The sequence below is a fragment of the Microplitis mediator genome, chromosome 4, assembly GCF_029852145.1.
Source record: "Microplitis mediator isolate UGA2020A chromosome 4, iyMicMedi2.1, whole genome shotgun sequence".
Classification (NCBI taxonomy): domain Eukaryota; kingdom Metazoa; phylum Arthropoda; class Insecta; order Hymenoptera; family Braconidae; genus Microplitis; species Microplitis mediator.
In genome coordinates, this window is record NC_079972.1 from 624,404 (window position 1) to 638,857 (window position 14,454).

The window sequence follows — 14,454 nt, forward strand, 5'->3', positions numbered from 1 at the left end:
CCAACCTGAGCGGTCTAGGAGAAAATTATCAATAACTTTAGAAATTTAAACTTGATATATAGTCTGAGTACTTAATAAATCAATTATAATCTCTGTTTCGATAAGTTCTTTTGATTTCCATTTATAAACGGTATACGTATATATTAGAGAAAACAGGAGTAATCTAAAAGAGTTTTAATTACAATTTTTTCAACAAACATTTTTGGGCATGGATTCAAAAATATGCTTATACACGGAAAGAAAATTATGGCAGCGGTTCCCATAATTTTGTGAAATTTTTTCCTATACCACCATAGGAATTACGACCATAAATGATGGGAGCGGTTCCTATAATTATAGGAATGTTTTCCCATAATTATAGGAATAGTTCCTATAATTATGGGAATGATACCCATAACACTAGAGGAATGATTCTTATAATTATAGGAATGGTTCCTATAATTTATAGGAATATTTTCTATAATATTATGGGAATCATTCCTATAATTTATGGGAATGGTTCCTATAATAGTATGGGAACTATTCCCATAATGCAATTGGAATGGTTCGTATACCATTATGGGAATCATTCCCATAATATTATGGGAATAGTTCCCATACTATTATAGGAACCATTTCTATAATATTATGAGAATGGTTCCCATATTATCATGAAAAAATTATTTTAAAGAAATGTGGTAATCACTTCTACAATACACAGAAATATTATTAAACATAAAAACAAAAATTCAAACATTGAAAAAAAAAACGTATTTGGCAAAAAAACATTAAAATTTTTAACAAGAATTTTTTGTCAGCACAAAACATTCAAGAAAATTCAAATTTTGGGAAATTTCTACACTATTGTGCAAAAAAAAAATTTTATGATATTATAGGGATGGTTCCCATAACATTATGGGAATAGTTCCCATAATATTATAGGAATAGTTCCTATACCAATATGGGAACCATTCCCATAATAGTATGGGAATGATTCCCATACCATTATGGGAATGGTTCCTATAATATTATGGGAATCATTCCCATAATGGTATGGGAACCATTCCCATATCATTATGGGAACCGTTCCCATAATGGTATGGGAACTATTCTCATACTATTATGGGAATGGTTCCCATAATATATGGGAACCATCCCTATAGTGGTATAGGTACTATTCCCATACTATTATGGAAACCATTCCCATAATGCATAGCAAAACTTCCCATAATTTTCTTTCCGTGTATATACTTAATTGCATATATTATCCGTTGAAAACATTTTATTTCCGCTAAACGAGTAAGAACTTTCTAAAAATTGGAGTTATTGTTTTCAGTTGAATTCTAGAAAATCAAGTATTGAACAAATGTCGTCGTTTTCAGATCATAGGTAAATATTTAAAACATTTTAAAGATTATGTACAAGTTTATCTATGATATATTACTTTTTGATAAATGAATTGACGTATATGGTTTTTGCAGCATTCGAAAGAGCTTGCCAGCCGTCAACTTTTCTGTAAATTCCCGATCATTTGATCGAATAGACTCTGAGATAATTAAGAAATACGAAAAAAAATGTAATTCATATAAATTGATTCATTCAATAATAAGTGATAAGAATATTACATGCTAATCTCTGAAAACATCGAGAATGGCTTTTTAGGACCTCGAAACGTCGACATCAGACGAAAGAAACATTTGGAAAACGGTAGATCCTGATAGCCAGCCCAAACACATTCCACTTTTTTCGAGATCAAAACACACACACACACACGATAATGACCGCCACCAGTTCGCTAACCGTCAATTTTTCAAACATTTTTTTTCCTCCACAACTTATGTCGGGGTTTGATTTTACAGGCCTATATTCAGATTGCAATACTACGCGGCAGCATATTAACATACCACAATCATTAATTGTAGGGTGATATTTTTTTCGTAGCGTTACCCACCTAAAAAATCATAAAAATTATTCAGGAGCACTACACCCGCATGGAAAAGCTATATATTGTTAAAAGTATATAAAAAAGTATATGGTGAATATGTGATAAATATATAGCGGCAAAAATATCTATATTGAAAAATATATGTTTTTTACATATATTGGATTATATATTTATCATAATATATTTACTTGTATATAACGATTTGTATTTTTCTATATATATTATCTGATATAATGCTCAATATATTCTTATCATATATGGATAGTATATATATAATTTATAAGTATAATATAATAAACTTGATATATATATCCATATATTTTGACTCATATAATTAGTGGTATATGGTCTCTATATAATTGATTATATATGAAAGAATTTATATGATTAAATATATGGTTCGCGGTATATTGGAATTATATTTTTCCAGTATATTAAAACTTATATTTTTCGCAACATATTGAAAATTTTATTTTTTAATATACTTTTTCAATTCCTACACAATTCCACAAAAAAAAGTCAAATTTATTATTTTTTCTCCTTCTTTTCATTGACCTTATATTTACTGGCAATAACCTAAGAAAAGTAAAAAAAGTTCCATATATTTTACAATATATAGGAAACCATATATTTCGCAATATATTGGAAAACATATATAAAAAATTTAAAAAATAGTATATATTAATTAATATACTACTTTCAATATAATATATCAATATAAAAAAGATATATTAAAATATATATGTAAAACATACATAAAAAGTCATATATTGATAAATATATTGATAATATATTCTGCAATATATTTTTTTTCAATATATTATCATATATTAATACGGCAAAAATATAAATATTATTTTATATATTGTACAATATATCACATTATAATATTCATATATTCCATCATATATATTTTCACATATAAAGTTTTTTCATGCGGGCAACCATTCACTCGAGAATATGAGGAGATGTATAAGTAGACAAAAACAATTTAGTTCAAAGAACTTATTTTTATTAATTTATTTGAGATAAAAATCTTTTTTCAGTAGTTGTCGCGTCTCCTGTACTGCGACTTACATATCAACAATATTACATCAATCAATGATGTTTAATAATTTTTTTTTTTTTTTTTTTAAATCAAAATATCTCTCAAATCTTTACAAAGAAGAATTGTAGAACATATTATGTATATTATATAAATATATATCTACATTCTCATAACATTTGATCACTAAGTTTATTCCTATTTATGTTTATACTAATATATTTTATAATACCATACTAAATTACATTTTTAAACCTCGAACATTTTTGAGCAGTCAGTTAAATTTACTAAACTATTTATTCTTAATAAAAAGTACTAAACCTAAAAATATGCATACTTTAACATTAGTTTTGATATCATCGTCAACCAATGAATCATTTGTTAATTACATTAAAATTGATCATTTTCTATTTTTTTTTAAATTTTCAATAAGAACAATAATATTATCTGTGTATATTATCATTTAAACATTCCTATGATACGATGAATTTCATAAGATGTGTACTATAACGTCGAATCAATTAAGAGAAGGATAATATGAAATGATCTAATTGTATGAGTCATAAACGCATTATTAAATACAGAAAGATTTTGACTAAAGATATGAATTGTGCACTTAATCGATATAAAAGAGATAAATCGGTAACAAATTCCTTAAGGATTTTTATACATAAACCCTAGCGGATCCGAATTACGGCAATTTACTGTATTTTGTAAGGCAAGTTTACTGCAATTTACAGTAAAGAACGGAATTTTACAGTAATTTACGCTAATTTACAGTAACTTACAGTGAAATACAATATTTTACCGTAATTTGCGGCACTTTTATCGAAGCAAGCCCTAGCGGATCCGAATTACGGTAAATACAGTGATTTACCATAATTTGCCGTAATTTACGGCGCCTAGCAGAATTACCGCAAATTACGGCAATTTACCGTAATTTGCCGTAGATTACCGTAATTTACCGTAGATTAGCGTAATTTACGGTAATTCTGCTAGGCACCGTAATTCGGATCCGCTAGGGAGGTATGTTGTTGTTTATTTTTATAGTTCCTACCCTAGCGGATCCGAATTACGGTAAATACAGTGATTTACCGTAATTTACCGTAATTTACGGCACCTAGCAGAATTGCCGTAAATTACGGCAACTTACCGTAATTTCCCGCAATTTACCGTAGATTACCGCAATTTACGGTAAATTACCATAATTTACGGTAATTCTGCTAGGCACCGTAAATTACGGTAAACTACGGCAAATTACGGTAAATCACTGTATTTACCGTAATTCGGATCCGCTAGGATACAATGCGATACTTGACTTTACGGTAAAATACTGCAGGCTTGTCGCAATTTTGCGTTAAATTACCGCGCTCTTACTGCTAATTTAACGTATTTTTGCGGTAAAATACCGTAGCTTTACCGTATTTTACCGTAAATTACGGTAATTACCGTAGTTTGGATCTGCCGGGGTGCATGGAGAGAAATTTATGGTAACAATTACAATATATTATGGCAATGGTTCCCATAACGCATGGTAACTAGTTTTTTCAAAATGTCGATTATAGGAACGGAACCCATATATATTTTGGTAATAATTCCTATAAATATTGGTATAATTTCTCTATAGTATCGGAAGAGTTCCTATGGAATTATGGTAATCGTTACTATGTAACGATGGTAATGGTAACCATAATATTTTTTGTGATTAATATTTTATGAGGAAATTGATGTTTTTAATGATTCTGTTACAATTACCCTTATTAAATATTAATCAAAAATTAATGCTCAAACCCATAACCGTCTCATTACAAAAATTTGTACATATCGGAATCCATCACGAATTTATCATAAGCTTCCTTTCTCAGGGGCTTATAATCAGATAAAAAGTGCAGCACAATTACAGCCATATATTTTCGGCTAGAGTGAGACTTATGTACATATATGTATATATCATTCTATGTTGTACATACATATTATTTGTAGCTTTTAAAGCAACACTACTGTTTCTCGCGAAAAACCAATCATATTTAAACGCCATACATTTAAACCAAATTGTATATGCCTATTTATGGTCATATATGTCCATGTACTGATCATATGTAACCATGTATGTAATTTTTAGAAGGAAACTAAATTTTTTGCTCTGCTAACTCAGTGGTTAGACATTGAATCTAACCGACCCAGGATCGAGTCCAATAGACGCAGCAATTTTTTATAAAAAAAAAATAATAGTAATAATAATGATCTATTTTAGAAACTAATCTTAGTCTGTTAGCACACATGAGACACCTGATTATCATGATTTCCTTTTTTTTAACTTCCCGCTATGAAAATTGCGAATTTTCAATAAAAAGGACGTTATTGGTTTTGATACGAATTTTAAAAATCGAGTTTTCATTAGACCTCGACGATTTTAGGTTTCAGGAATCTATTTTGACTATTTCCGTATAGATCTTCACGTGTGTGCGAGCCCTAGCAGACCTGAGTTACCGTAAATTCACGGTATTTTTACCGTAAGTCTACCGTAGAATACCGTAAAATTCGAGTAGATTTACCGTAAATTACGGTAAACCCACCGTAAATTACGGTAAACCCACCGTAAATTACAGTAAACCCACCGTAAATTGCGGTAAATCCACCGTAATTTATGGTAAATCAGTACTTTACGGTGGATTACCGTAAATTACGGCGGGTATACCGTAAATTTACCGTCGAATACGATAAATCTACCGTAAAAAAAATCGGATGGATTACCGAATTACCGTAATTTACGGTGGATTACCGTCTTTCCGTATTTTACGGCAAATCCACCGTAAATTACGGAAAATCCACCGTAAATTACGGAAAATCCACCGTAAATTACGGAAAATCCACCGTAATTTACGGTAAATCGGTATTTTACGGTGGATTACCGTAATTTACGGTAGGTTTACCGTAATTTACCGTAATTTGGGTCCGTTAGGGAGTGTAAGCTAATTATTGTAGTACGATATCTTTAGAATAAATCAACCAATTTGGTGTGACGCTTTTTGGGACCAAGATAATTCATCCCCGCGACAATTCATATCTGCGGCAGTTTATCCTTTGACAACTCATCACCGACAATTTATCTCTAAATTTTAATATTCCAAATAGAAATTTAAAAAATTTTCAATTAAATTCAATAAAGAAAAAAAAGAAGGAGAAAGTAATCGCTTTGTTTTTTTTTTTTTTTTTTTTTTTTTCCGTGAAAAAAGTGCATCTCAATAAAGGGGTCCAGGGTCGTCTTGGTTCCAAAACGCAGTGGACTAGTTGATTAGTTTACGAGTTCTACAGTTTTCAGATTTTTTTGTATGTAGAACTGTATATGGCAATATATGATTGGTTTTTCACAGGTTGTTTTTAAAACGAAGGCTTCTGATTCTGTGAGATTATAACATTTTACCAAAAAAACATAAATACTCTTAATAACTCTTATTCTATAAAATTCATTCAAAAATATGTTTCAACAATTAATATAAAATTATAAATTTCAATAACAAATGTTTTTTTATAGCTTATATAGTGATAATATCTTTCAAAATCAACCATCATTAAGTATGCACTAATAATGAATATGTCTGCTTTCAAAATCTGGAGAATTTATATACAATAATTCTTACAAGGCAAGTAAGCACCTTCAATTTAATTTAATAATTTCGGAGTTTTGAATCATAAGCTGTACATAAAATTCAAACATGTCTCATTAAATTTGAGGAAATTAATTACTCTGATTGAAAACTCTGACTAAATCCGATTGAATCTGATAATAGTGAAACTTGATCAGAATCCTATCGGATCAAAATATTCAATCAAAATTTTTTTGGACCATTCCAACTATCTGATTAAATTCCAATCAGATCCAAACGGAAAAGATATTTATTATTTTTCGATTAAATCCGATTAGAATTTTTCAATCAGATTCAATCGGATTTTTTTTTCCGGGTAAAATGTTTTGTACCAAAATAAGACTTTTGCTGAAGAGATTCAATACAACTAATTATGTAATGTAATATATGATGTAATTTTCATTTGAAAAATATGCATCGAGATAATTCACTTAAACTCACTTATCATTTGTTGTTTTCATTTCATTTTTTGATGATAACAAAATTGAAATTGAACCTTCTCCGAAATTTGTTTTCAGGATAAGTTGAACGTACTAATCGTATGAATTATTATGGAAATTAAAGAAACCCGCTATTAGTATTCAATATTTTCGATAATATGTTTAGTGGGATTCAATTTTTTCAGTTTTATGTCAACCAAAGTCTTAAGAATTTTAGTTTCTATCGTTCGTTTATTTGAATTTTCAAACAGTTATCAGGGTAAATTTATGAAAAGTTGAAAAATTTACATCTGTTAGCACAATTCAATAGATTTATTAAATGCACAAAATAAACAATTCATTTTTTTTTATTGTGAAATTTTTCTCAACGCAGATTTTTAAAATTCAAAAATTTATAAAATTTTCAAAAATTTTGCTTGTTCACTTTTTTCAACAATAATGGTGAGAAAAAATGATCTCTCTCATATCAATAAAAAAAAAAATTGTAACTTGTATCACCGACTTATAAATAAAAATACCAAAGTTTTGTCTTATAACTGTCGATATCATCTTATTTGAAATACTTGTCATTTCTTTCAATATATATAACCTCACATAAATAATTATCTGAAAATTCACTCTACTTTTAATCCTTGAAATCTTATTCACAATTTTTTTTATTATCATTAGGGTGACCCAAAAACCGACTATTTTTTTTTTTTCGAGTCTCTTATGAAAATTTGTTGGGTTGAGATGTTTTAAGAAGCCTCTCCAAAAATCAGCTCGATAAAAAATTTTCAAGAGGTCGCTTACGAATTTTAAAAATATCAAAAATGATCGAAATTCGGATTTTTTTGTTCTAAATTTCTTTTTTCTCGTGTCAGCTATAGTTTATGTTTGTAAAAACATGACTATGCTGGAAATTTGAGCCCAAAATTTAAATATTTAAACGTCGCTTAAGAATTTTGAATGTTTCCGAGTACTGTCTTTTGGGCGTTTTCGAGCGACCCTTGGATGTTAATAGTAAAGCTTCTCGATTTTTGTACTATCAATGTGTATCATTATGATTGAAAATATAACCCAAGAGATAGAAATAATGAGTTTTTTACATACTTTTTATTTTTTAATGCAATTTGTACCCGATGAAAAAAGATTTTATACAATTGTATAAAATTATATACAAAAAATGGCCTGATCCAATTGTATACAACTATATAGAAATTGTATACAATTCTATACAAGTCTATATAATTATATACAATTTTATACAATTTTATACAAATTATATATAATTCTGTATAATTATATACAATTCTATATAATTGCAATATGTAGAATTGTATATAATTATATGGAATTGTATACAATTTGTATAGAATTGCATACAATTTCTATCCAAATTGTATACAATTGGATCGGGCCATTTTTTCTATCCAATTATACATAGTCTATATATAATTATATATAGTCCATATATAATTGATATATAATTCTATACAATTGTATAAAATTTTTTTCATCGGGTAGGTTTTTTTGCTTATTCAAAACTTACCCAATTTCATTGTTTAAGACTGTCCCGTATATTTTCGGTTATGCAAAAGTTATATTTAAGTGAAATGACAATAATTGAGTTACAAAAAAATACAAAAACTAATTCAAAGTATTAGTTACAATTTTTCAGTTAATAGTCAAAATTCTTGAGCGCCCATTGAATATTTAAATTTTGGGCTGAAATTTTCAGTATATTCGTGATTTTACAAATATAAACTGTTTGTGCCACGAGAAAGAAAAAATTTAGAAACAAAAAATCCGAATTTGAATCATTTTTGATATTTTCGAAATTTCTGAGCGTTCTCTTAAAAATTTTTTAACAAGCTGATTTTCGGAGAGGCTTCTTAAAACATCTTATACCAACAAATTTTCATAAGAGACTTGAAAAAGAAAAAAATAGTCGGTTTTTTTGGATCGCCCTAATTATCATACATCTAAAAATATCAAATACTAATCATCAGCAGATTACGGAAAAATATTCTATATCACTGTTTACTTTTTGCTATATAACATCAGTTATGATTTTTAAAAAAATATAGAATTGATTACTTATGTAAGATCTGTTATTAATTCTAAATAAAAGTACCGTATTTGGATTTATTTTTATTAAAAACTAATGAGTCTGTAAATTGTTTTAAATATGAGACTTTCAAATATTTGTGTAACCACTAAATTATAAGGTCCACTACTAATCTGTACAATATTCATTACTTTAAAGCACTTTCAATTGATATTTTTATTTCGTAAATAGTGAGCAGTATTTTCTTTTGATTCTACACGCAGAGAATTTTATAATAAAAATTACCCAAAAATTTTTTGAGAACGATATTTTGTCTTAAACTAATCAAACTTTGACCTTCAATATCTCTCAAATGGTTAGATCCACAAAAAAAACATAAGAGACCTTTTTTGAAGAGCAGTCAATTTCCTACAAAAATATGTTTCAGTTATGGTCGGTACACTTATTTTTAAGCGAGTAATAAAATTTTTCTCATTGTACTAAAATGGAAAAGTACCATTACATAGACAGGGTTAAACGGCATTAAAATACCACGGTCAAGTAAAAAAATATAATTTGGGAAATAACGAACACCCTAATGCTTATGAAATTTTGGATAAATTTAGTAGATGGACTGTTGTTATTAGTGTTAATGATGATTTATTTCAATAAATAAGTGATAATTTATTTAACATAATTAATTACGATGCAGCTAATAAAAATTTCAGCAATGAAATTTAATCTGTTGCCTTGTGATCCATACACTGATAGAAAATTTATATTGACTCAAGAAATATTTTCTTGAGCCAAGAATTTATTTCTGAAGAAAACAAATTGTCTTGCTTCAAGAAATTCTTGTCTTGATTTAGATTTTCTTGGCTCTATAGATTTTGTATCTTCGATGGATAACTCTCGTGTCTTGACCCGGAACTATATTATCTTCAATCGATACTGTCGAATTCTTCAAGCAAGACCACTTGTCTTCAACTAAAAATGTCGTATTATTATTTTAAGAACTTTAAATTTTTGGTTCAAGTAATAATTCCTTGATAGAAGATGTTTTTAAAGTAATGAAAAAAAAAATTTTTTTAAAAATAAATTTCTACTTTAACATATCTGAAGTAAATGAATGTAGTCCTAAAAAATCACTTTAAAACTTTTTACTTTTAAAATAAAAAAAAAAGTTTTTTTTCAAGCTGAGTAAATTGATATCTTGATTTAAAAACCGCGCCATTCTCGAAACGAGTCGATAATGTCTTAAACCTAGATTTTGCCTATCTTAATCCAAGAGCAAGAAATTCTTGAACGAAATATGTCAGAATTTTGTTTCAAAACAAAAAAGGCTTCATCGAAAAATCAAATTCTCAAACAAAGAATTTTTTTTCTCTATCCGAGAATTTCAATTTTTCGGTTCAAGGACTTATTTCTTGAATTAAAACAATTCAAAATTTTAAAACAAGAACCACATTTTGAAGAAAAAATTTTTCTTGAATCAAGATAGTTTTTCTATCAGTGTACAATGCACATCGTAATTTCTGTAAGATTTATCTAAAAAATTTCTATGTTATCAGTAATTTGTACCATAATTCCATACTGTCCTCACGCTAATATTAGTATAGTAATTTTCCTATAAATTTTTTGTGTAAAAAATACTATAAAATTCTCTGAGTTTATAATTTGTCTTTCATTAAATAATTAATTGAAGGGTGTTAAAAAGTTTTTCAATAGTTATATTCAATTTTATGTACAACAAGTATCATTACGAGACATATATCTAAAGCAATTGCTTTTTACATGGCAAGTATATCATAGTTTTTTCTGTTCGTTGTGGCCGATATAAAAGGGACGTGACGTACATATATTTTTGAAAGTTTTAAGTGTCAATATGATTTCCGTCAACTTCTAACAAATAAAACAGCCGATGTTTGAAAGGAGCCTCAAAAGTAACGATCGATTTTATTTCCAATTAGTTACTTTATTATTTAGTTTTTATTAACATTTGACTGTGCTATTGTTTAAAATCTTTTGACCCGATAATTATAACAATTATTCACAGTCTTACAACAATTGATCGTGTAACGAATCAATTATCGATGCGAATAAGAGCCCAGTAACGTAAGTGAAAACAAAAGCTGCTGGTTATGCCACTATATCCATTTCGGATGATGAATTTGATGGGGTAGGTACCAAGCTTCCAAGGGTATCTTCATCCGGAAGAGGATGACAGGCAGACTCAGGAGGACTAAGGGGTGGCAAATGTGGCGATGACAGCATCGGATCACCTCCATGAACAGGACCTCCCCCATCGTCTTCCATCAGATCTTCAAATTGTGCCAAGCTCAGTACTGACGTCTCTTCCGTCATGACATCTGGCATCTGCAACAATTTCTAATATATATAAGAACAAGTCAGCAATTACATTTTGATGCAAACAAACGTAATAATAATTATCTTACTGTAAAATTTATAATACCGATAGAGCTCAAGTAATATTTCATGCTTTAATTTTACATACATGGAGAGAATTTATCGTTAAATGTGAGATTGCTAGCCCTGAATAGTTCGAGTAAATACCGTCAACTAGACTATTTACATTGTTCTTTGTACAATAGCTGACTCAATAGTGCGCAAAGAAATTATATTATTGCAAATTTGCAATAAGTTAATTACTTAAGAAAAAAAATAAAAAGGTTTTCAAACTCGAAGCATAAGAGAGTACTTTTGAGCTCAAAAAACTTAAAAAAGTGTACGAAAAAAAAAATGTTGAAAATATTGTAATATTTAATATGGAATAGTAATTATTCCAGTTTTCTCATTTCCGTGTAAAAATTGAAAAACAAATAAAAATTGATTCAATTTAATTCCATTCAAAAATAGTAAAATTTAATCTTTTGAATAGTAAATTACACTTATCACATAGTCAAATAATCTAGTAATTTAAACTCATATTTTTACGTAAAGTTTCATATATTTTCTTCTCCGTGCAGAGAAAAATGTTTTTAAACTCTGTGAGCTCAAAAACTGCCATCCCGGGTCGAAAAAAATCTTAATTATGACTTAAAATTTAAGTCAAAATCCTTCAAATTTCACCTACGTTAATTTTTTTAGTCAGTGTAAAATTTCCATAACACTTGACTTAGATTTTACTTTTTCTGGCTTAGTTAGGATCGATTTAAGACAAAATAAGTCACGTTTAAGTCAAAACTGGTTCAGTTTGACTCTATTTCTTTTAGATTTAAGACAAAAAAAGTCACATTCAAGTCAGAATTGCGTCGATTTTAATACATTTTACTTAGATTTAAGTTAACAAAAGTTACATGAAAGTCAGAATAAAACAAAATTAGACAGTTACACCGCAAATTTAAAAAATACTTACGATTAGTAACATATAATTAATGATAGTAATAATTATTCAAGGTGTTTATGGTTTAGAATATTTTCGATTATTATTAAATGGTATATTGTTTATATCAAAAAATTATAAAGAAACATTAAAAAATAATTCTTCTTATGTAGCATTTAAATACTTGAATGAAAAACGTTTTGGTCTTCTTCATTCTTTTATAAAAATTATTGATAAATATGCGATTGTCAAAAAATTAGTAATTGTAAGTGCCTTGGCCATCATTTTGCAATAATAACTCTTCTGCAAACAAAACCTTTTAAAGAGCCTGTCAGACTTCTCCAACTATCACACTTATATGAATTCATTGTAACTGAAAATGTATTTGCGATTCCTGTCGAAAATTTACTATCGGTATGTTTTTATATTAATACAGGTAATAAAACGTTTATTGCAGATTTGGTTAATCAATATGATAATGAATGATATTGTAAACAAGAGCTTATACAAATTCTTCAGGAACAGAATAAAAAAAAATCATTGCAATAAAAATTTTTTTAATAGCAATTTTAATTTAATCAGAAATAATTTTTAAAAAATTTGCTATAATTAAAATTGAGTTTGAATTTTAGATTAGTTTAATTAATAAATAAGTATAAAAACCACATTCGATTTGACTTAATTTTTAAGTTAAAATTAAGTCAAATATAGAACTAGATTTCGAATCGATAACAAGTTGTTTTTTTAAGACAAAATAAGTCAAATTTAAGTCAATGAAATAATTTAAGCCAAAAAAAGTTAAGTTAAAGGAAACTAAACAATTTAAGTCAAAAAAAGTCTAATCTAAGTCAAAAAAGTTAAAAAAAAGTCAAGATTAAGTCAATATTAAGTCAAAAAAAGTTAAAATGTGGAATACAGTTGTCGGCATATCGACGACTTCAAAGAAAATTAAGTTAAATCAAGTCAAATTTAAGATTTTTTTTTGACCCGGGATGAGTTTTAGATCTGGCCTACAGTCTACTATTTTTCAGATTTTTAATTTAAAAACCGTACAAATTATTAAGTTACAAAAAAAATTTAATTAGAAGAAAAAACTTAAAAATCCACTATTCTTACTTTTCTTTTGTCATTTTTACTCCTACAAATGGAATTGATAGCACCAGCAGACGTAGAAGCCCAATGAAAGTCTGTTACAGGAAGACCATGAGTTTTCGCTTGAAGTTCCAGTTCCTGAACTCGTAGTTGAAGCCGACGATTTTGATGCTCTAGCTGCTTATGCCTCATTTCACACTGTTTCATTCGAGTTAACTCGTTTTTTAAAAGCTTAATGTACTCTACTGAAGATTTTAATATCGTTCCTTTGTTTGGTCTCACGTCTCTAACAATTTCATAATACCTATAAATAGAAATAAGACAGTGTTTTGATTGCTAATCTAATTGATTTCATGTAAATTTGATAACAATTTCGGAAACTATTCTTTTTCAAAATACTCTTATTGAATGAGATTATAGGAGTGTGTGAATCGTGTTCGAATCGAATATCACTATTTAATTCGAGTCGAACTGAATAACTCGATAAAAACGAATTATTCTTAATTTTTCGTAATACTCGATTCTAATCGAGAAAAATCTGATCAGCTCTTAAATGTTAAATTTTTGTTTTATGGAGAGCTTAGCTTTTTAAGGTAACGAAAAGTAATTACTTCGTAAATTCGTATCTGGACTCAATTTACGTACTTCTAGCAAAAAATCGAATTATTGGAAAAAATATTAAAATTTTAAGTCGTTCGAAAATAAATTTTGGAATTATTCGTAAGTGTTTTAATTATCTGAAGCTTTATGAGTGAATTGTATACACGGAAAGAAAATTATGGCAGCGGTTCCCATAATTTTGTGAAATTTTTTTCTATACCATCATAGGAATTACGACCATAAATTATGGGAGTGGTTCCTATAATTATAGGAATGTTTCCCATAATTATAGGAATAGTTCCTATAATTATGGGAATGATACCCATAACACTAT

General features: G+C 28.0%; 1 protein-coding gene across 4 annotated transcripts in view; it reads right to left on the reverse strand.

Annotated features, from left to right (window-relative positions):
* Positions 1–8,432: 8,432 nt before the first annotated feature.
* LOC130666344 (microphthalmia-associated transcription factor) overlaps positions 8,433–14,454 on the reverse strand; it is a 142,172-nt gene continuing 136,150 nt past the window's right edge. For 3 of the 4 annotated variants that reach the window (XM_057467224.1, XM_057467222.1, XM_057467226.1), the window contains exons 6-7: positions 13,545–13,824; positions 8,433–11,473 (exon numbers count right to left, since the gene is read on the reverse strand). In XM_057467224.1, coding sequence (XP_057323207.1) covers positions 11,225–11,473; positions 13,545–13,824 — 529 coding nt within the window. In that variant the 3' untranslated portion in view covers positions 8,433–11,224. The remainder of the gene's footprint in view (positions 11,474–13,544; positions 13,825–14,454) is intronic. The other variant, XM_057467223.1, reaches the window with a different exon arrangement.